Here is a 22,078-nt window from a genome sequence, read left to right as displayed (position 1 = left end):
CTCCTCAGGGTGCGGGCACAGATAGACGGGGCAAGATGACGGCACTCTCAACGCCGCCCCACACCGCCCCGCTCCCCCACAGACAGCTGAGGAGAGCCGGCGCGCGCCCTCCAGAAGGCGGGAACCCGGCCGCGCCGGCGGAGCGCACCACAACCGATCCTGCGGGGGTCGCTTCGCCCCCTCCCCGCCGGCCCGCTCGGTGGGCTCGACCGCATGCCCGCGCTTGGGCCGCGTGGCTCGGGGTGCTGGGGCCCCCCATGCCCCTGCGCTGAGGGGTGGGGCGCGCGTCGCGGGTGGGCGCCGAGGGCCCCTCATGAAGCGTCCGTAGGATAGGCGTCTCCTTGAGGGCAGGGTGACAGGGGAACTGGGGACACCGCACACCGATGCTGTCTTGACATAACTCCGAGGGCAGTGCCACCACTCGCCACTTCACCAGAAAAACGGAACAAAACCCGAGCACCTCAGCAGAGCACCTGCTGAGGCCCTGATTTCACTCCTCTGTGTAGCATGTGAATTGTTTTATGAAATGGCTCCTCATATCAACATTAATATCAGGTGAGGGGGGACTTCATGTGCAAATGAACGTTCCTTTGAACATCAGCAAATAGATGTTAAATGGCAAACAGACGCTAAATTTTGTTTTGTTTTGTTAAGCAGATGTGTAGGACTGGGAGTGACTCAGGGAATAAAGACTCCACAACCTTTAAGGTTGTAAAGTAGGTATGTTTATTTGGTACCAGCTGTGTGGGGGATCCTCCACCACAAACACGCACACCCATATGATCCAGGGCTAGTCCCTTTATGCCTCAAATGACACATGTTCATAAGCGCTTATACATATTCTTGGACTCTCCGAGAACTCATTTCCATATGCCCCGCCTTCGTCCTTCGCACCTGTGCAGTTCTTCGTGGTGGTCGTGGGCCGGGTTCTCAAGGACGAAGTAAGGCCCCCTCTTCATGAACTTTTCAACTTTTATCTCTGGCGCATGCCCTCTGGGCCCCTGGCGCCAGATTTCCCCAGCCACAACTTTGGTGCCAGCGCTCTGGGCCCTTGGCACCCGTCCAACCCACAGAGCCAACGCCCCCCTCCCCAGCAACTCCCATGTTATCAGACGAACAGCATGTCTTAACAAACAAAGGGCATGTTTTAACAGACCATCGGCATGTCTTAACAACCGGCATGTCTTAACAAACAAAGGGTTTGTTTTAACAAACAATCTTATCAAACAAATGGCATGTCTCAACTCCCAGGTGCTAGTTCCTCTCCATCAGTAGGGACCCACTGGGTTACTGAATAGCATCCGGGTGAAATCAGAGGCAACCAAATCCTGTCATCCCATGGGAAAACAAAACAACTTTCCCCCTTACAGCTTTTTCCCATCTCGCTAGGTATAAATTGCTTTCTTTCTAGGCTAAAGTTGAGTTGATGATCCAGACATACCAACCTCTTCAATCCTGTTAGGAGTGTCAAATGTAAGGTTTAATGTCCTGCCTTGACATGGAAACAAACTGTGCTGAACCAGTGGGGACTTTTCAGCAGTTGTGTTCATATCAGTAAATGCAAGTGTAGAACAGGCTTCTTAGCCAGATAACCTTGCTGAAAACTTCGCACAAGAGCATTAGCCATTTTGTCATTTAAATGATCATAACTAGGTTTCAGGATTAGTAATGCTGGGTGAATGAATATCTGTCATACTTAAGAGAATCACTGAATAATTTAATTTGGAAGGGACTTCTGGATCTTACCTGGTTCAGATACCTTCTCTAAGCAGGACCAGCTTCAAAGCTAGAATGGGTTGCTCATGACCTTGTCAAATTGAGTTTGGAATATCTTCAAGGAGATGGTTGTTTTATGGCATAATCTGAAGAGGAATTGTTTTACAGGCTTGGATTTAGACAGAAACAACTGTTAATTTTCTTTAGGTGCATAGATTTTTTTCAGAAACAGGCTGTAAAATTACATTCATAAGGTCACATCTGCATGCTAGAATAAATGGACCTGTTCTCAGAAATTAAAAACACGCTATATCATTCTCGGATGGTCTGGTTTTGTTGGTAATAGAGAGGGAAGATGTTGCGTCTTGAATGCTTGTTGATGCTGTTCTCAAGAGCAGAATTGCGTGCTGTGCAGATCAGAAGCTGTGAGAGCATGCAGGACCCTTCATGCCTGAGAACATCCAGAAAAATAACAGCCTACCAGTCATGGTCATAAATGCTGTTTTCAGGCAACTGCTTTATCAGAATGTCTGAGGGTTGGTGTCCACTGGGACATTGGCACAGAAAAAGTGATGAAAATAATTTTTGTGGATAGAAGATCTGCAGCTGAGATACAGGTAGGGAAAGGACACACACCAAGTGTGCCCTGGTGACGGATACTAATAGGGAAAGGGGTAGTCCTGTCATCTCCCAGGGAACTCAGTACATGCTGCTCATATTTTGTACCTCACTTTCACTGATTCATTGACCAATTTTTACAAAATCCGTCACACAGTTTCAGTTGTCCTTGTAAATTGCAGCAGCCCTAAAAACCTGTTCAAAAGGTTTGGCACTTAAAGAAAAAAAATCGAAGTTTAAAAAAATTACTTGTTAGAGAAGATTAGGTCAGTGTTAAAGTAAAAGTGAAATGTCACAGCAATAGGTGCTCATCTTAGGCCCTGAAAAAGGTGCACAATCAATGTTGATTGATAAAAAGATAAAAAACCCCAACAAATTCTGGAGTGGTGAGGATTTTAATGCACCGTAAACCACATTGTATTGCACAGGCTGTTTTTTGTGTTAATTACTTGTGGTTTTATTTTAAAGATTACATTCACAGGAAGATAAGGAGTGAATACGGAAGTTCAATTCTCACAGTTAGGCAAAAATGTTACCCTGTGTTCTTGTGTTATACTTGCAATAATGCTGCGCTAAATGACCCATATATAAATAAGTAATTTAACCACTGGGAAGGTGATTACTATGAGCAGACCGGGAAAAAATGCAGAAAAAAACCCCAAACAACTTTGAGGGGAAAATGTATGACAGGTTTTGACCCAGAAATACATGGAACAAAAATCTATAAGACAAGGGTAGAACATTTAACTTATAACAGGTTTAGCAGTCAGGAAATATTCTTTTGTTTTAGCTTTTAAAATATTGCTGCTAACCTAGCAAGCAACGTAGTACTGAAAACTTTGAAAATATGAGAGTTTTTCTATAGTTAATTTAGAGTTTGTGCTATTTTTTTGCCTTTTTATAGGGTAGTAACTTCTCTGGAAAAACGGTTCAAGAATCTGGTGGTCACTGAAGAACGTCTGACATCCACTGCGTATTAGGCAAGTAGGGAAGTATTTTCTGTCAGAAACTGATGGGCAGTTGGGTGATGCTGTATTATTACAGTGCAACCTACAAAGGTTTCTAAGACTAATGGAAAACACAGATGCTTTTTGTTGCCATGATGAGCACCCCTGTAAGAGAAACTTCTGTGCCAAAGACCTATGACATGGCAGTCATAGCCATGTTTGCTTTTCTATTTCTCACAAACAGCATCATCTGTGTATGTTTGAAATCTCATGGTTAGGCATAGCCTTGAGTAATTTTTTACTGATCTTCATGTTATTATGTTTTGATGGTCTTTAAAATCCTTCCTGACAACTGCAACCTTTTCAGAGGAATATGTCAGCTGCATGTACAGCGTTAAAGTTTGCAAGATTCAACTCAGTTTACAAAATGATTGTTTTCCTCATATTCTGAAGAGCAAACAGAGGAAGAACATAGGTTTTAACCTTCTCTGTACTGCTGTAGCACTCATCACAGTATTTAACACACTATAGCGTCAGGCTGCAGAGTAGCTTAGTAAGAGAGGGGAATGAATTGTACTGTCATCCATCTTGGGCATCAGCATACTGTTTGCTGTCTAGTGTTCTTCTTGCTGAAAGGGTTTATTTTTCAGGTTTAGGACATGAAAGATATCTGTCAGAAGGGATTTTTATTATAGGAGCACCCATTTCTGTTGTCTTCTCCAAAGTGTTCTATGTTTGTCCAAAGGATGAAAACATACAAATATATACACAAATACATGTTTTTTAAGTAGGCTAATATACTAGAACACATTTACATATAAATATTTAAATATAAAAATAAGTATATATCTGTAAGTAGGCAAACATATCTGTTAAAACAGTATCTGCAACCGTTAAAGCAACCTCAGTAAAAATAGTTGATTTCATGTTAACGTCACTCATGCATGTTTGATACTTAAGTCTTGGGGTGGAAGACATAAGGGAAAGAAGAACAAAAAAAAAAAAGCCTATGTATGTGATTTTATCCTCATAATTTTAGCCATCAAACAACATAAGAAGCCACTTATTTTCAGCTTGTGCTTAGCTGTTATTTTGTTCAGAAAGAACAGAAATATTCTTACACAAAGTATTTTTTTCCTCTGTATTTGTCTTTTTGCTTGGCAAAGGATGGCCTAATCTTTGCTTTACAGCTTCAGTAATGTCATCATTAGTGTTTATGGTATATATTAAAAATCAAGTTTAATTATTTGTAACAGGACAGCGGTAGACAGTAATTTTTTGATGTTGCTTATATGAATTCCGTATTCTTGTATTCCCAACAGGAGTGTTCTGTGATGTAGGATGAACTAAACAAAAAAAAAGGAAGGTAAACAGTAGTTAAATTGGAAATTAAATCTCCTAAAATGTGTATCATTCTGTGACTGTAAAAACCTAGATTTTATAATCTCCAGAAGGAGTAATTAGGGTCAGATCTAAAAACCACACTGTCTTCTGTGTGAGCTGTACCACATGCTCAACTTAAAATGGCTTTGGTTTGCCTTCTGAAATAATTTCCTAAATTACTATGGATAGAAAACCAGCTCACTGTATCATACGGTCTACAGGTCTTTGTCTGTAATAGCCTGTGTTTGTCTGCAGCATAACTTTTTACAAAATGTTTAGCCATATGCTATTGAAGGTAGACAGCATGTTCCAGCACTTTGTTGCATAGACAGACTGGTACGTGCTGTTTCCAAGAGGAAAAAAGCCCCTCGTATGTTATTAGAGCCTAAGGGATCTTTGCAATCATTTAGATAGTCAGAACAGTATTTTTGTTATGAAAGTCTCAAGCATCACCCAAACAGGAGTGAAAACATCAATTTGTAGCACTTCTTATTTGCTCTTTGTTTGACACAGATGCTCATTTATCTTGTCCTTGTTTAAATTTTCTCAGGCATATACATATGTACCCATGCCTGAGCAGAAATCACATACCTGGACTAACTAATTTAACTACACTAATACAAAAGCTTAATCTATGCTACAGGGAAGAAAGTGTCTAACTGCACACAGGCAGATTCAGATACTACTATGCCCTGAGTTCTTCAGTTATCAAGTATTCATTACAGTGTATCAGTATCATCTACTTGGAGTCAGTTTCATTGAGAACATAATTATGCAAAAATAGATTGTTGATTTTGATGATTTGTTTCTGTAAAACTTGAAGTCACTAGAATAATTTCCTCCTCAAAAGATTTTCACTTTATGAATTACTATTTGCTATTTATACTGTGCTATGTCAACATTCCAACCATGCCAAAGCTCTTCCCTACAAGCCACAGCATGAGCCTATAAAAAATATTCTTTGCTTGGAAGCATTTAATAGATAGAAACTCTATCCAGTTTAAATAGGATATGACAGAGAAGACTGATGAACCTTAGAGATGAAGAGCAATAGAGAAAGAAAGACAAGTTAAGAGAATGGTATTGCTTCCACTGGCTTTCTAAGTAATCTAGCCTGCATTCCTTTGCTTTACCATTTACATCAGATTTACCTTTCTGTTGAAATACTGATGGGTCAGATGGTTATAATTTCAATATTAGGCACAATTATAACAATTAAATTGTTACAATTTATTTCTAATTCTGGATCTCCTGTACTTTTAAAGTAATGCTGAACTTCTGGCCTAGTTTGGTGTACTGAACAAAATTAGGGTGTTAGTGAGTGTTTGAACCACAGAAATGAGAGTGTTTGTGTCAGATTGGCAAGTGGTGTGGTTTGAGCCCAGAGGGCAACTGAGCACTATGCAGTCAGTCACTCACCCCTTCCCCTGCAGATCTGGGAAGGAGAAAATGAAGCAAAAGGCTCAGGAATTGAGACGAGGACAGGGAGGCATGACTCACTCATTGTGGTCATGGGCAAATGACAGACTCCTTAGGGGAATAAAAAGAAAACATAACTTCAGTTCAGACACTAACAGCAACAACACTTAAGAGACAGAGCAGGACAGTGAGAAGCATCACGACATCTTAAAAACACCTTCTCCCACCCCTCCCTTCTTCCCTGACTTTGTTCCTGATTTCTCTACCTCCTCCCCGGCCAGCAGCGCAGGGGGCAGGGTTTGGGGGTTGCAGTCATTCCACTGGTCCTTCCTCCTCAGGGGGAGGAGTCCTCACATTCTCCTCCTGTTCCACATGGCTCCACTGTCACTGGAGACATCTCTGGTCATTCCAGTCCTCCTAACGGGATGTAGCCGTTCCCATGCTGCTCTGGCATGGGTCACTCCCGCATGTTGCAGTCCTTCCAGCACCGAACTACAACTGTGGGGACTTTTTCTTCCCTCAGAGTCCTGGCTTCCTTTCAAGCACAGATACCTGCTCTGGTGTGGGTTCCTCCACAGACTGCAGGCTGGCCTCTGCTCCACCATGGGCCTCCATGGATGGCAGCGGGGTGGCCCTGCTGTCTCACCAGAGGATACAGGGGTCTCTGCTCTGGCACGTCTCCCCCCTCTTCTTCCTCCTTCTTTCCACTGACCTCAGTGTTTGCATAGGTGTTCTTGTAACTCCTCCTCACAACTTCCACTCCTCCTCCCAGGATCCCCTTCTTAAATACATCATTGCAGAGGCACAGCTACCATTGCTAAGTGGCTTGGCCATGGCCAGAGGTGTGTCCTACTTGGAGCCGGGGGAGATTTGAGAAGTTTCTCCCAGGGACCGTTGCTGTAGTGCCCTCCCTTGCTACCAAAACCCTGCCACATAAATCCAGCACAGCAAGGAGCATATTGTACACCGGACTGCATTGTTAGGGACTACATTTCTCAGAGATTATAAATTCTTGTCTAATTGATCGTATCCAAAGGAGTCCATTTCAACAGTATTTTGCTTGTTTTGCTTGTTTTCTTCTGTTTTTTTTTTAATTTTCCCTCCATTAACTATTAGCTCTCCAATGGAAGTTAGAAATTTGGGGCTAGTTTTGTGAAAAAGGAATGGTCGTGCCTATAACATCATTTACTACACTATGGAAGCAGGAATACAACTTGTAAAGATGCATATGCTTCTATATTCCTGTATTTCTGTTTGCGACAGTACTCAACTATTAGTGCCTAGATAAAAACATGCATTTTGCTTCTAAATAGTCATTTAATACATTCATCCATGAAGTAAATTCAGAAGGTTGTTATAATTGATTGATTGGTGATTGGTTTGAATCAGCTAATTAATACTAATCACATTCTGAAGAAAGTGACAAAATTCTGCCATTATTTATGGTATGGAGGCAAGAGACTTTTCATAAAATAGATCATTCTTTGTCTAGTCTGTTCTTGTAGTCTATCACTACAAATTGTATGAACTACACATGAATAAAATTTTGTGTTTTTAAATACTGTAGGTTTTCAAATCTAATTGCAGTTAACACAGGTCCTTGTGCAGAGTTGCACGTTCTTCCATCAGTAGTTTGGCTCAGGAAATTTCACTTAAAGGTTTTCATGGCATTTCAAGGCACTAGCAGATCTTTCTGAGTCCATCAAAAATATGCCATGACAAAGAAAGAATTATAACACATAGATGAAAACTCAGTTTAAGGACTCCCAGTCCCATACAGCTAGGCCACAAACAGAGAACAGTGTGCACATAATGGTCATAACATTTCTGGGTAACAAGCATACAGCACTCAGATGGCTGCTGAAGAAGGGTTGGACCTGTTTGTTTGATAGCAGTTTCGCTAGGAATCATGTTGTCTTTGGTAACTTTCCAAGCTTGTGCCTTACTCTTCCAAGGAAAGTACATTTAGTTGGCCCACAGAATTAGTTCCTGAAGAAGTTTTCCATTCAGAAGGGGAAGGTTGGTATTTCCTTTGTTTGTAACTTGATATTGTAGCACTGTACGTGCTACACAGAGAGCTGCTGTGAAATAGATCAGAAAACTTCTTTCTTTGTATGAGAAAGTTACTTGACACTGGATGGTTCTATACTTTATATCTTTCTGGTATAATATCATAAGGTTTCATATGCAAGTGAAAAAAATATGTAAAATATATGTTCCGTTAATTTTACTACTGAAGAAGAAAGTGTGAGGAATCAGTTTCCTGGCATGCCTGAGCCTCAGGTGTTTCTTATGGGACAGGTTTTATTTCCTTCAGCATGAGCTCAAAAGCAGACCAAGGACAGCATGGAAGCATCATTTATAGCATCTGTGACAGGAAGCTACAGAAAGTTGTCAGCTCTTCAACTTTGCTTTCACTCCCACTGAGCCTTCTGCAGACTTTTATTCCTTCCAGTTTGGAGGAGAGGAGTTCAGTTGTGTTCTCTCACAATTTGTAACATGATGTGGAAGGACCCTCTGCTTTCTCTGTCTAATTTCAGGAAGCCAATGTATCATTAGTCAGCTAAATTTCCTATATTAGGATAAAGAAGATCATACTATGCAAAAGAAATACAAAAGCCTACAGTGGAAAAATTAAACTTGTCAAACATTTGTACCAATTTACTAGATGCATCGATTTTAATAGCTGCATCTGCTTTTCATTACAATTACTGACTACAGTTGTCATCCACACCACTCCTACAGCTTCACCTAATGCTAATTACCCTTCGCGTTGCTGACTCCTGGCAGCTGCTCCACTGTGTCTGGTAACTGTTTCTCGTCTCTTCCATACCTTTCCAAGAGCTACCTGCTCTAACAGCCCTGATTAAAGAAGGTGAGGAAATGCTTGCTCAGTACAGTTACGCCAGGGAAAGAAGAATTTGTACTGTAAAATTACATTTAAACAGAGGGAGTTCCAAGAAAGAAATACATCTGCTGGTATCTCCTCAAAGTCAGTTGGCTTCAAAAGCTGGTTAAATTCTTACCAATTCCACTGTCTTGGTGAACTAAGATATTCTGAATTAGAACTGAAAAATGGGTAATGAAAATGTAATATTCTGTAGTGCTTGCTTCTTTGACCCCCACCACCCTCAGTTTGCACTGTTTCTTTAATAATTATAACAGTATGGTCTAAACTTTTTCTCCCTTTTCCTCTCAAATCAGGCAATCTAGTCAGGCACTATTTTTTATAGGATGTCTGGGTAGAGTCCCTGAGGTAGCACATCTCAGTGCAGGAAGAAAAAGTTGCCTGTGGCTACATGTCATACAGTTTTAAGTTTCTCTTTAAACCAGAGTATCAGTTCCCATTCTTAAAAGTGTGCTGATGCACACTTTGTATATACTAGGTTGTGAATGATGGTAGAGTGTTCCCAACATAGGTTGCCATCATTAACTTGAAGCATTTCTAAAAACATGGCAGGTCTATAGAACGCTTATCTTTCCTTTAATACTCCTACTATTTTGAAATACAAAACATACCTCTGATAATGTTAATTTTCATTCAGAAGGAGTGAACACCTCTCACAATCTGCTGATCTCATCCCCTGTATCATAAGTCAGTGTTGTGGCTTAACCCCAGCCAACAACTAAGCACCACACAGCCAAGACCAGCAGAGTCAGGAAAAATATTTCAACTCAAGTAGTAAAGAAGTGTAAGTCACTTTGTTTGACAAAATTCTTTCTTACCTTAACAGAAACTGGTATAGATGGTGCTCTTTCAGTCTCTTTTAACAGTAACTTGAAGCTTTGAAAATGCACATTGTCTCTGATGGAGAAAAGATGCTCAAAACCCAACTCTTCCAAACTGAAGTGTGATTTCTGTATGACACCAAAAGGCAGCCAGCAGAGCAACGTGAGTCCTCCTTGACTTTGAGAACAAACATGGTTTCTGAATACAGATATTCACACAGACTAGCCTCTGACAGGCAGTGCATGAGTAAATGTCATTCCAATAATTGGAACAAGTGTGGCTGGTTTACATGCCAAAAGCTTCAATACAGTGAAAGTTACTGGGTTTACCACCAAAGTACTCCTTGATTACAGTGTCTGTCTGTGATGTCTGTTTCTTTTTACTTTGTATATTTTAGCCATTGATTTAACTTGGACAGTACAATTTTAGCAGGCATTTCTAAAAGAATTATTTCTGTCACTTTTACATTGACTTGTGTGTCTGGCATTAGGACAGTAGCATTATTTCTCAATGTGAATAAGAGGGAAGATAAAAAAATTACTGTTCCAGAGGCTCTTTATAGAACAGATATATTTTCCCCTACTTCCAAAGAAAAGGTGAAAGTAAATAAACAGATTGCTTTACAACTGTGTAATATAAGCTTTTCTGTATCTGACAAGTGCATCATATCTTGAAATAATAGGTTGCTGTGTTCTGTAAGAAAACAGATTGACAGTATAAAATGTGAACTTCAGAGAAAACTGCAAGTTTGATACTTGGATTTATCTTCTGAACACCCACACATGAACTGTACATAGACTGCAGTCATTAGGCAGGTGATTACTTGAGCTGCACTGCACTGGAGGTGGGAAGGAGCTCAAGCTGCCTTTTCACCGTCCCTTTAAGCTGACCTAGGTGAGAGTTACCAACAAAAGAAGTCATTAACGCTATGTCCCTGCAAATACACACCTGCCTTGAGCTGTGTATTCCTGTTTCTTGTCTGCCTTATGGAGCTGCATGAAGGAGCTGTTTTCTCCAAGATATTCATGGGAAGATCACTGTAGCCCTTGGCCATATGGTCCTGCCTTTCCTCCCTGGTGCTCATCTGGGATTTTGCTCAATCAGTTTAACTCATTAATCAACAGAAAGTAACTTTTGATACTATACATTTGTGATTTTGTCAAGTTTTAGGAAGTTGGATTCGCTCATGGAAGGGCACTGGCAGAAAGCACTGGAACTGGCACAAGTGAGAGTAGTGGGAGCTGGAGGTCCTCACATGGAAGTGGTGAACTACTGCTTTCACTGCTGTTTCTTAAGGTCCAGCTGTGAATCCTTCAACTCCCACTGAAGCTCAGGCATTTTTAGAGCCTTATAAAAGGCATAAGTGTTCTGAAGCTTAGTTCTTCAAGGAGGAGGTATAAGCAAACATATTTACTCATGATAGTTCATTTACATTGAGTTCTATAAAGTTGTTTCTACTGATACTGTAGACCATAAGAGAACACCAATGCCCTCTCTGGCTTACCTTGTCCAGCTGTTCAGCCAAGGTGAAATTCACGGCAACATCAAGATGCCTTAATTAACAAATGTATTTGGTGTCTGAATGTGAGCAAGATGTCCACGCTCCTGTTCTAGTCTGAAGAGTGGAGAGCCCGAATTAGCTCCCTTAAAGCAGACACCTATATCTCGCCAGCTAAGTAGGTTTTTAGACTATTAACTACTGTTATTAACTATAATGGTAGATCTACCTGACACAAAGATGTTTACATTCCTGGAGCTGTTTTCTGCCACTGGGGACCAATTCAAGTGCCAAAACATGGGCATCTACCATCATTCAGACTTTTAGATAAGACAAAATCTACACAAGACCTGTGCTGTTCTGGACCAGCACCTGGAAGCCTGATTACATACCTTAAATGAGACTGGATGTCTGTGTAGAGGAACTGAATCACACCTTGATTCCCTTGGGAGGAAAGGGCTTACCCTCATCTAGTTGGATTCCTCAAACAGCTCCCTCCCTCCCTCTACAGAGAGAAGAATGGCAGTAGTACATTACTAAGTTACACACCAGGAGAGGTCCAAGATACGGCATTTTCCATAGAGACAGACTGACATTTCTAACACTTCAGAGTTCATATACTGCTAGGTTTTAATTATTACTACAAGTAACCATCAAGGTTTGTCAGAATATCTGATTTGTGGAATCAACTGTAGGTGTAAATCTTGAACTGGTGCAGCTTATTTATTTGCAACCACAGGCTGTTCCAGCCAAAGGTAAACTGGTCTGCTGAATTAGTAACACACGTCTTGGCCAGTTCTGGGTACAGCATGTCCTGACTCCATGTATAAATTTAGGTCTGCACTTCTATTTTTAAATATATACATATCAATCAGTGAAAACACTGATCTCATTAGACATTGCTTCTATTCTGAGGAAAGCTGCGTTCTACTTTATTCAATGAGAAATACTTGATTTTCCCTAATAAAATCTGCAATAAAACACATTGTGTCAGGACAATACATTTATTAAACTTTGAGAAAAACAAACAAAACACTGACATAAGGAAAGTTAAATAGAAACCGAAAGACACATCTTCTGACCAGCGTATAACAGCTTGTGTGACCAGTAAAGTACCAAAATGACATTCTGAGTTTGATTGAGGTATTTAACTATTTTTGGCAATAGAAACAGAGTAAGAAACTTCTTCCAAACACACACATAGGCATTACTTGCATTTGTGTCTATCATCTATGAAATTGTATATGAAACTAAATAACGCAGCTGTTAGAAAAATATAGCAGCAAATTAGCAGAATATCTAATGCACATTTACCATAAAGTACGTGCTAAACTTAAAAATCCCGCCCCATAGTTGGGCCCAGTCCTGTGGCCCTTGGTCACAAAAAGAGCATCAGTAAGTTCAGTGGGAGACATCATGAGCAAGACCTGCATTGGCTGCACTTCATGCACTTATGTTCAGGTCAGAGAAAAGAAATGAACGTCCCTATTTGCTTTTCAAGAAGAACCCCGCTACAATGAAACCATGGCTTAGGAAGGTAACTTCTGAAGCAATAGTAGATCATTGCAAAGCTCTGTCAAGTTCTTAATATACGTAAGAACAAAGAGAGTTTTCCCACTGAATTTCAGTTTTCTCTCCCTTCTTTCTGAAACTGCCTAACATGGTCAGAGGAGATGCAGTTAGGCTGCAAAAATAAAAAACACATTTGAACAATACTATATTCAATTCCCTTCTTCCACTGAAGTCTTTTAATCCTGTTACATCTTTAAAAATGAGCTGCTGGCTAACTCCTGAAGTCCTTATTTTTTTTTTTTTTAATAAAGACTTCACGTGGCACAAACTAATAAATGTAGTGATACCTTTGGCTATAGGAGGGCTTCAGAAGTTGGTCAAATGTGAAGAGATTATGCTGCTAAGTCACCAGATCTTATTTATGTGTTCTCAAAAATTTTCAGTGAAAGTACAGTTGAAAACTGTTTAATACTGTGGTCAACAAAATTTTGCTTATAAAAAAGTGTATTATTAGCATTAACCAGAATCTGATGAAGAACAGAATAATTTGCCCACATATTTTGTATATTTTAAAGTTTTCTACAAAACTTCAAATTGAATGTATATTTCTGTATTAATTACCATAAGAAAGTAATAGAATCAGTTACTTTAAGTTTTTACAATATTTCAAAATTTCTCTACAGGTTTCTTTGGAGGTACAAAATGGCTCTGTAAAAATGTATTTTTTCTTTTTGCTGTGAACAAAACTTTTATAAAACAGAAAACTCCTTTTTAAGATTGCAGCAATTACATTCCTTAGATGGGTCATCATAACTGAACTACAGTGTGTAGTATAATAGAAAATGTTTATGTTTTTATGACTAAAATATTAAAATATATTTTATTAATTTATATAAATCAAAATAGATGTGCTATTTATTTAAGCTGCTTTTTTCACCTATACATTCAGTTCCCAATTATTGATATAAAGATCTCCACCAACAGCACAGTTTTTACTAAGTTCTTAGACTTTAAACCACCTGATTTTTAGCTTTATCAAAATGCATGATGCACTGTACATTAAACATAGTAATTTCAATGTTTAGTATCACAAAAATCAACACCCACAAGAACAAGACAGTCACTGCTAGTGAAACAGTCTCCAGACAAATTCATACATAATATTTACAGAACACAATAGGAATATTTTGATGAATATTTTATGTTGCCACATTTTAGATAAAATTATAAGAACCACGAGAAACTTTTAGACTTCATTTTGGTTTCAGCATACAAGCCCGAGCTGACTCTCTGCTGTGAAATACTGCACACACTTAGTCAAAGAAGAGCTACGGCATGATTTTGTTCAGCTGGTCTGTGCTCACATAGCCACAAGACATGTTGAATTCCTTGTCTGGCACAGACAGTGCAGTGGCATTGAGCACGAGGCCTTGTGGAGAGTGAACGATATGAATAGATGTATAGTCTGGGACAGGCATCTCTGAACTTGGGGTTTCTGATGTTGAAGCTCCCAGATTGACACTGATAGTGGTAAGGCTCGCTGTGGTGAAGTAAGCATCCTCGTTACAGCTTTGCTCCTGAACATGCGGCTCATCCTCTTCATGTGAAGTCACAGCAATACACTGTTTCACATCTGCCTCACAGAAGTAGGTGTCATCCGTGCTGAAGTTTTGTTCTGTGCAGCCTTCACACTGTGCTCTTCCCAACTTGGATTTCTGGCCTGGTGAAAGTACAACACGGCCTGCTGGAGTAATATCACTCACTTGCGCGTAAAAGTCATTCGTCAATGAATTCTGGTTACTTAGCTGGGTATGGACCGATGGACTAGCTGAGTCAATGCTGTCTGCAAAAGGTGGCCACAGCTGGCGATTTTCAGACTGAGTACTCATACACATCTCTTGGGTGTCTGTGTTGGCAAGGCTTGGAAGTGACTCATCTCTTCTATCAAGGCACAAGAGATCCTCTTCTTTTTCAGTTACCTTTTTGGACTGATCAATATCAGATATGGCATCACATGTGTCACTTGCACTGAAGTCTGTCTCTGGAATATCTGGTTCACAACAACTGGCTCGTCCAGAATCGTCATCCTTCACTCCCAAGCAACTGTGTGATTTCAGATGATCTTCACTCAGGAGCCTGTCAGTATCTGAGACTCTGTTCTTTTCATCAGGGTCTTCTAAGTCCAACTCAATAAACTCAACCCACAAGTCATCATTGTATAGCTGTGTCTTGTAGTTGTCGTGGCTGGCTAAGATGGAGTTCACTTCATCTAGTTTTCCTTTCTATAAAGCATGAAAAAATGAATGTTATAAAGGAAATAATAAAAATGCTTGTACTTTATATGATGTTAACTTAAGAGAAGGTAACTGTAGCTGATGTAATAATTGCAAGGGGTTTTTATTATTTTATGAAAACTAATGCTGTGGCAAGTCTCCTCATGTCATAATTTTTTCCTACAGAATTTTTTTGTCTGGGACAACAATTGTCACCTGCTACTACTACAATGATTCCCACTGTAGATTTTAGAGCACAGTATTACCTTCAAGAGATCTGGGTCAATCCCTTTAATCTTTGGAACTGGCACAGGAGGAAAGATCAGCATTTTTAACCTGGAAAAAATAAATGATGACTTTTAATTGACAGTGGTCCTTTCTGAAGAAGTTAGAAAGAAGAGAGCCATACATTGCATTTATACTTAATTACTTCAAAACTGAAATGTTTGAGTATTCAGTTTCAAACAGTCCTAAGGAAAATTATTGTTTTCTCCCACTGCAAATAAAGAGTAAGTTTTCTGCAGCCTTCCTTGTTGAAATCACACAGATTTATGTGGGAATCCATTTTGGAGCCCGGTCTTTGATACAGAAAAAGGGAGTTGGTAAAAAGAGTGAATTACTTTAGAATTAATAAATAAAACAGAAACACAACTGCAGAAATTTAGGCTAGGACTTTGCCATCTATATGACACTTCTGTTTTCTGAATTATTAACATAACAAGTAATATATAATAATGACAGGGTTTTAGCCTTGTAGAGAAAGGACTAGTAACTTGCTTATGCATGTACATACTGTGGAAATATGTATTATTCTAATCTTTCATAAAGTGAATTTCTAATTCTTTGAGGGAACACAGAAAACAAAAAAAGAAAACCCAAACAGAAGAATGATTTTCCATTAATAATAATCCAACAATAGCAGGCCATACCTATCTCCTCCATTTTACCTCCCTGCTTCTTTTGCAAACAGAGAAACTGTAGTTCCCCACAGGAAAATTCAACATTATCTTTATACTGGGTTACTTGTGTATTTTAGAAAGTAAGATATGGGAATGGTAGATCCAAATCCAAGGATCAGTTTTGCTGCATTGTTAAAGACCTTGGTGAAGTCCAGAGAGGATAAGAGGAGTCTTAAGGAATGCTAGAGAGGAATTCAGGCACCTTCTGCTTAACTATGGAAGGCCCCAACTCCCCAGCTGTTTTTGTTTTTGGCAGACCCTCAAGTTCTGCCCAGAAAGCCTCAATGACAGCCAGAACTCCAGTAATTTTCCACACAATCTCTGGAGGGACTATGTTAGCTGTGCTGGGCTCTCAGGGTACCAGTTTAAGATTTGCACTTACAGTTGAGTCCACAAATCAGCTATTCTGACAGGACTGGGCACTGATTCTAATAAAAAAGACAGGGAATTTTACCACTCGCTGCCTGGAGAAAATCAGGAGGGACGACTACACTTTGCTTCTTTCTTAGCCTTGCATAATTCAAGCCTGCATCTCTCAACTCGCATGGCCTAACCCCAGGCATCTGTCCTAGGGAGCCTGGTTCTGATCCTGTGAGATCAGAATTGAGGAAAATACGAACTGGTGTCTTTTCAGATAAAGGAGGAAACTGAGCCTGGGCATTTTGCCTTATTGTAAGTCTATCCAGCCTGCTCCTCTGTAGAAAGCACTGCCATTCCCACCGCCATGTGCACCAGCTTGAAGGAAAGGGTGCAGGCCCACAGGTCCAGAAAAACTTTCCAGATGAAGGGTGATCAGTGGAGAAAATCCTCCTCCAGCAGTCATGATGAGCAGGGACAATATGAATAGCCTCTGATCAGAGATATGCTTCAGCCCTTAGGATCTGCTGTTACTGAGCCACTCCTTGCTCAGTGTGCTGATCTTAGTGAGCTCCTGGTCCCATGTGTGAGTTGTTCTTGCCACCTTCTGAAGTGTCAAGCTTTGTCATGCATTGTATCAGGAGCCTTGCTTTTAACTCTGAGACCCAGAGTGGCTTACTGAAATTAAGCTCTGCCAAAGCATAGTGCTGTTTGCCTAAATTGTTTTTTGAGCTGCTCCAACTGCACCATATTGTTTTCATTTCAGTGACTTGTCCTTATGCTGGTATGTGCAAAACACCTAAGTGTTCATTTTCGAAGTGCATATACAAGACCACTGACAACATGCATGTGTGCACTCAGACTTGACCATGGAGTTACTCCATAGTCTAGGACAGTACTGCTATGACAACCAAGCTCAATTATTCTGCCAAAACCTATCCCTGCACACACATATTAGGAGATGAATTCACTTTGGGACCATTTTGTCTTTTTTATATATGTGTCATTGTTTCGTTTTTATAAATGACACAATCCTGTGCTTTGTTTTATTTTATTCCTATTATTTATAGGAGCTGCAGTCTATCCACAGAGACCAAATACTCCCCTATGACTCAAGCTCTTTCCCTCAGCTTGATGAAAAAAGTCAGAGATTAGTGGAATAGTCTAAGATCAAAACCAGATATATAGACACACATTTGTGTGAAACTTTTGAACAGTATGTGGGTAAAAATAGTATTTACAAAATCTGAATGGACTAAAAAACCAATCCGCTTCAGAGCGTACGTAAATTAACTATGTAAATACTGTAGAATAAAATGTTCTGCAGTCCAAAAGAAAGAGCTGTCAACATAACCAGATTCCCACTGCTGAAGGCCCAGTATGTACATATGCCAGCATCCATGTAGCTTATGAGAATGGACAATCCTCAAAATAGTTTCTAGTCCCCCAGATTTGAAACAATTGTAGCACCCTATTTTTTAAGCTACAAGTACATTAAATCTGACAAATAAAAACTCTTGTACCTTGGTTGTTTAGACAGCAGGATTAAGATCACTGTTATGGCCAGTCCACATGCTCCGAAGATAACAACTAAGAACCATGGAAACTCAATTTCTGAAACAACAGAATAAAAACGTGTTAGCAGGAATCTGAATATCTGTTGCACCTTTAATTTCAACCTTCTCTTCCACCATCTGAGGATTACAAAGTAGTAAAAGCCATTAGGAGAATTTTTGGTTATTTAAATGTGAAAGTTCTGTGTTAAGCAGAAATAAAAACACTCTTTTGGTCTCAATAGTTTCCATACTGCATTTGTGAGTTCACTGAGACTCCTTGAAAAAATGGACTGAGTTTTTAAACATAAACCAGATCTCAATACAGACAATATATGGAACAAGACCAGCCATGGGGTACATTCTGCCTGCTTGGAACATGCTACCTGTAGTCCTGACGGCATATAATGCCACAGACTATGTTACTGCTTGTTTGCCCAAAAGAGAACATTATTAATAGCATACAAAATCACAGGTAAACTCTCTCACAGAAACTAGAATACGGTCATGTCAAAAGGCATACTACTCCTCTTTTTAAAGGGGAAACATTAATTATGTTGTGAACCATCAACTGGAAAAAAAAAAATATTCTTCCTTTTATTTACCTTGCAGGTGGCTACAAAGAATTTAGGTCATTGGGAAATGCAATCTGGTAGGAATGACGAACAATGCCGATAAATGTTTTATCTTTTTAACACTGGCAATTGCATTATACTTAAGCTGACACTGTAGAATACAAAGTATAGAGAAATTTATTCTGGCTGTAGTCTTAAATTCTTCTCATTTGTTCCCAATGTTAAGTTTTCCATACAAACTTCACTCGTTTTTTGGGACAAGGAATACTTGGTAGAAAGCTTTAAAATTCTATACATGAACATAAATATACATCCTTTTGGGGAAAAAAAAAATAAAATTCAAGTACCAGATTTATCACTGTGCTCCCAGCTTAGATTTTAACTGGACATGTTCTCAGGCATAAGTAAAGTCCTATCTGCATATATCTGTGTTAGGCAGGTCCCGATTTTAACGTAGAACCAGTAACTCCTTGTCATGCCACTGAGACCTGCGAATGTCCAGCTGCTTCAAAAAGTGAGAATACTGCACATGAATTTAATTATTTTAAATTTTTAATACACAAAAAAATTAGATTTTAATTCTGTTTCTGAAAGTGATATACAAAACAAGCATGAATAAGTTATCAATCAAATCAGATCACTGCTGCTATGTGAGATGTATGGATATGGATCAACTTACAGAATCTGGTTTGTAGTGACTGAAGAAAACTGTGCTTGTAGGATGGCCTTAGATCTTCGTAGTGTTTTAATTTTGTTCATATGAAAACCTTGACAACTTAATGCAGCTGGGGTTAATAAAATAATGCCACATGTCCAGAACATTAGTTGTTCATATAAATTAGCATTGAAAACTATTAATATGAAGCGTTAAAAAGGGGAATCTAGCAACATTTTGAAAGATAAGAGTTATGGAGGGGTTTATTTAACACCTTCACTAATACCCTGGAAAATTAAGTGAAGCAGCTTGTTAAAATAATTTGATGAAGAGCTCATATTTTGTAAAGTTAAGTTAGTAGCTCAGACCTGAGACTGCTTTAGGAAAAGGCACTGTCTTGTTTTTTTAATAGAAAAAATATGGTGCTCAATGGCTGTTTCTTCTTCTGTCTTTAAGAGCACTTTAAAAACAAGTACCAGACTAAAGCAAGAATCAGAAGAACACTCACTGTCCTTGATAGAATCAGGCAAATCAGAAAAGAACATCATTCTGATAACAAACTTAGTCAGCAGTATAACACACTAATAGAAGTGACATTTCTTCACTTCACTACTGGAATGCTCATTTTAGATGATGAATTATGAGATTTAACTGTATTTTAGGCTCTAAAAGATGTGCAACAGCAGTTATTATTTCTGACTCTTAAAGCTATCTGTATTTTTGCTCTCTGATAAGCTCTGAAACAGTCTTGCTGAATTTACTTCTGAACTTTTACATGGAACTTTCACATTCTCAATCTCACCAAATAATTTTCATATAGTAGGCTGAACTATCAATCTATTCAAGCATACAACATCGACGATAAGGAGAAAAAAACACACCACCACTGAAAAGACAAAAAAACAGCATGGTTATAAAGCCACTATGCTGCACTTTGCTTACTTACCTTCAGCACAATGAACAAATTCAATGCCTGTTTGAGAAAAAGATACATAAAGGATTTCACTGAACTCCCCAAATTTTTCAGAAGTACGTTGTCTTGATCGGACTCGTATCTCATAATCTCTTCCCATCTTCAGAGAGTACAGCGGAACCATTGTTGAGATCCTGGGTTCTAACTGTAAAGACAGAAGGACTGTGATTTATTTGTTTGAGTTGTACTGGCAATTTTATATTGCTTCGTGATTCCAGAAATGAACATTTGAAAGCTACTTGGAACTGTAAGGTTACCATGAGAAGTGTTCAGAGAAAATTCACACCATTTACTTTTGACTTACTAGCCATCAGGCTTTGCTGTGATTCAAGGGGATGAAAAGCGGAGAATCCAAGCTCTCTGTAAATACAGTCAGTGAAGGAAGGCAGCTGCCCCCAGTGACACGCTGAAAGTAGCTGATGTGAACATCTCCCACTGATCTTACCAAGTTGTAAATATTTTTTACTGTTACAACAAAACATTACTGAATTAATTATAGAACTAATTTTAAGAAGATAAACGATTTACAGGTCTTCTAACCAGATATATTGCATCTTATGAATGTATTTATTTGGGGAACACTGCATAGCTCCCAAAATCCTCAACTATATATAAAATGTGATAATGAAGACCCTGTGAGAGCTGGCATCAGACTGTTGGTCTTATGACTTCTATATTAACTGCAAAATAATTAGATACTGCCACATATCAAACTATGTAGGAAGTCACATTAGAGGTCTTAATACATGAAATCTCTCTCTTCTATTATTTCTCTGAGAATATGTATTTTAGCTCCAACACCCAACAGTACATAAAAATAAGGAAAATGTTTTCAAAACAGAAATATTCTACTTTTACTTCAGAATCAAGGATGATACTGGCAAAACTCATCATGGGCTAAGAATTAAAACATCTAGAAAGCAGCAGCCATTGGGAATTTGAAAGAAGCTTCAGCAATACAATCCTATAACCACTGTGACTGCATAATCTAAACCTGAGACATGTTCTGTTGGTAGATATGATCTGTGGGGTTCCCTGATCCCTGGTAGAGCCAGACTTAAGTGTTCTGAGCACCAACCAGTCAGATTTTCAAGGAGGCAGTGATCACACACTTTTCTCTGCTAACTGCTGAGCAAAAGATTGTGGAGAACCATTGCTCTACACCACAAAAGTTTTTAACATGTGAAGACTATCCAGCTGAAAAGTGTTGGGAAGGGAATACACTATATACTAGTCCAGTTCATTTATTTCATGCTATGAAACCACAAAGAAATCGTACACTGAAGTTTTACAGGTAGGGTGGGGGGTTTTGTTTGTTTGTTTGTGTTTTTTTGTTAAGTTCATTTTTGTATCATTTTTTTTTGTATCAATTATATGTACAAAGCCTTATGGTATAATTAAGCAGTCAAAAATTATCCTTTGTGTAAAAAACTAGTAATAACAGTATAACTAGTCATTTATTTCTTTATTGCTTCAACACTCATTACAGAAGATATTTGTAGCAAAGAATGCAAACAGTGAAATTGTTGCTCAAGTGCTGTTATTCAGAGTTTTGCTATTGTCTTAGGCCAGATCAAGATTTTGTTCAGAAATACCTCTTTTGTGCTCTGATAGTGTCTCAGGGAATTATGCTGTATTTGTGCTTTTAAGCTGAAAGGCACAATCGCCTACAATATATACAGCTGCAGTACAATATAATCTATACTACTATTTTTCTTGAGGCAAGTATAGTATTCAGAAATTCCTTATCTGTTTTCTGAAAGAAGAAACACTGATCTTCAAACCTTTGCTCTCCTGAGAATTATTCTCAAGGCATGCTGGAATTATTGATGGTACCAGAGCAAGAACAAAGCTTTATTAGGGTATTTATACAATTGTTACCTAAAGGCTTATAAAAAAAAAATTAAAAA

General features: G+C 39.0%; 1 protein-coding gene across 3 annotated transcripts in view; it reads right to left on the bottom strand.

The window, feature by feature from the left end:
• Nucleotides 1–12,299: 12,299 nt before the first annotated feature.
• Nucleotides 12,300–22,078, bottom strand: part of GHR (growth hormone receptor) — a 128,279-nt gene continuing 118,500 nt past the window's right edge. For all 3 annotated transcript variants that reach the window (XM_042804757.1, XM_042804756.1, XM_032993099.2), the window contains 4 exons: nucleotides 20,142–20,313; nucleotides 17,936–18,026; nucleotides 15,363–15,432; nucleotides 12,300–15,105 (listed from right to left, as the gene is read on the bottom strand). In XM_042804757.1, the coding sequence (XP_042660691.1) occupies nucleotides 14,152–15,105; nucleotides 15,363–15,432; nucleotides 17,936–18,026; nucleotides 20,142–20,313 (1,287 nt within the window). In that variant the 3' untranslated portion in view covers nucleotides 12,300–14,151. The remainder of the gene's footprint in view (nucleotides 15,106–15,362; nucleotides 15,433–17,935; nucleotides 18,027–20,141; nucleotides 20,314–22,078) is intronic.

The sequence above is a fragment of the Tyto alba genome, unplaced genomic scaffold, assembly GCF_018691265.1.
Source record: "Tyto alba isolate M040663 unplaced genomic scaffold, T.alba_DEE_v4.0 Super-Scaffold_42, whole genome shotgun sequence".
Lineage (NCBI taxonomy): Eukaryota > Metazoa > Chordata > Aves > Strigiformes > Tytonidae > Tyto > Tyto alba.
This window is presented reverse-complemented; position numbering and strand designations above follow the sequence as displayed.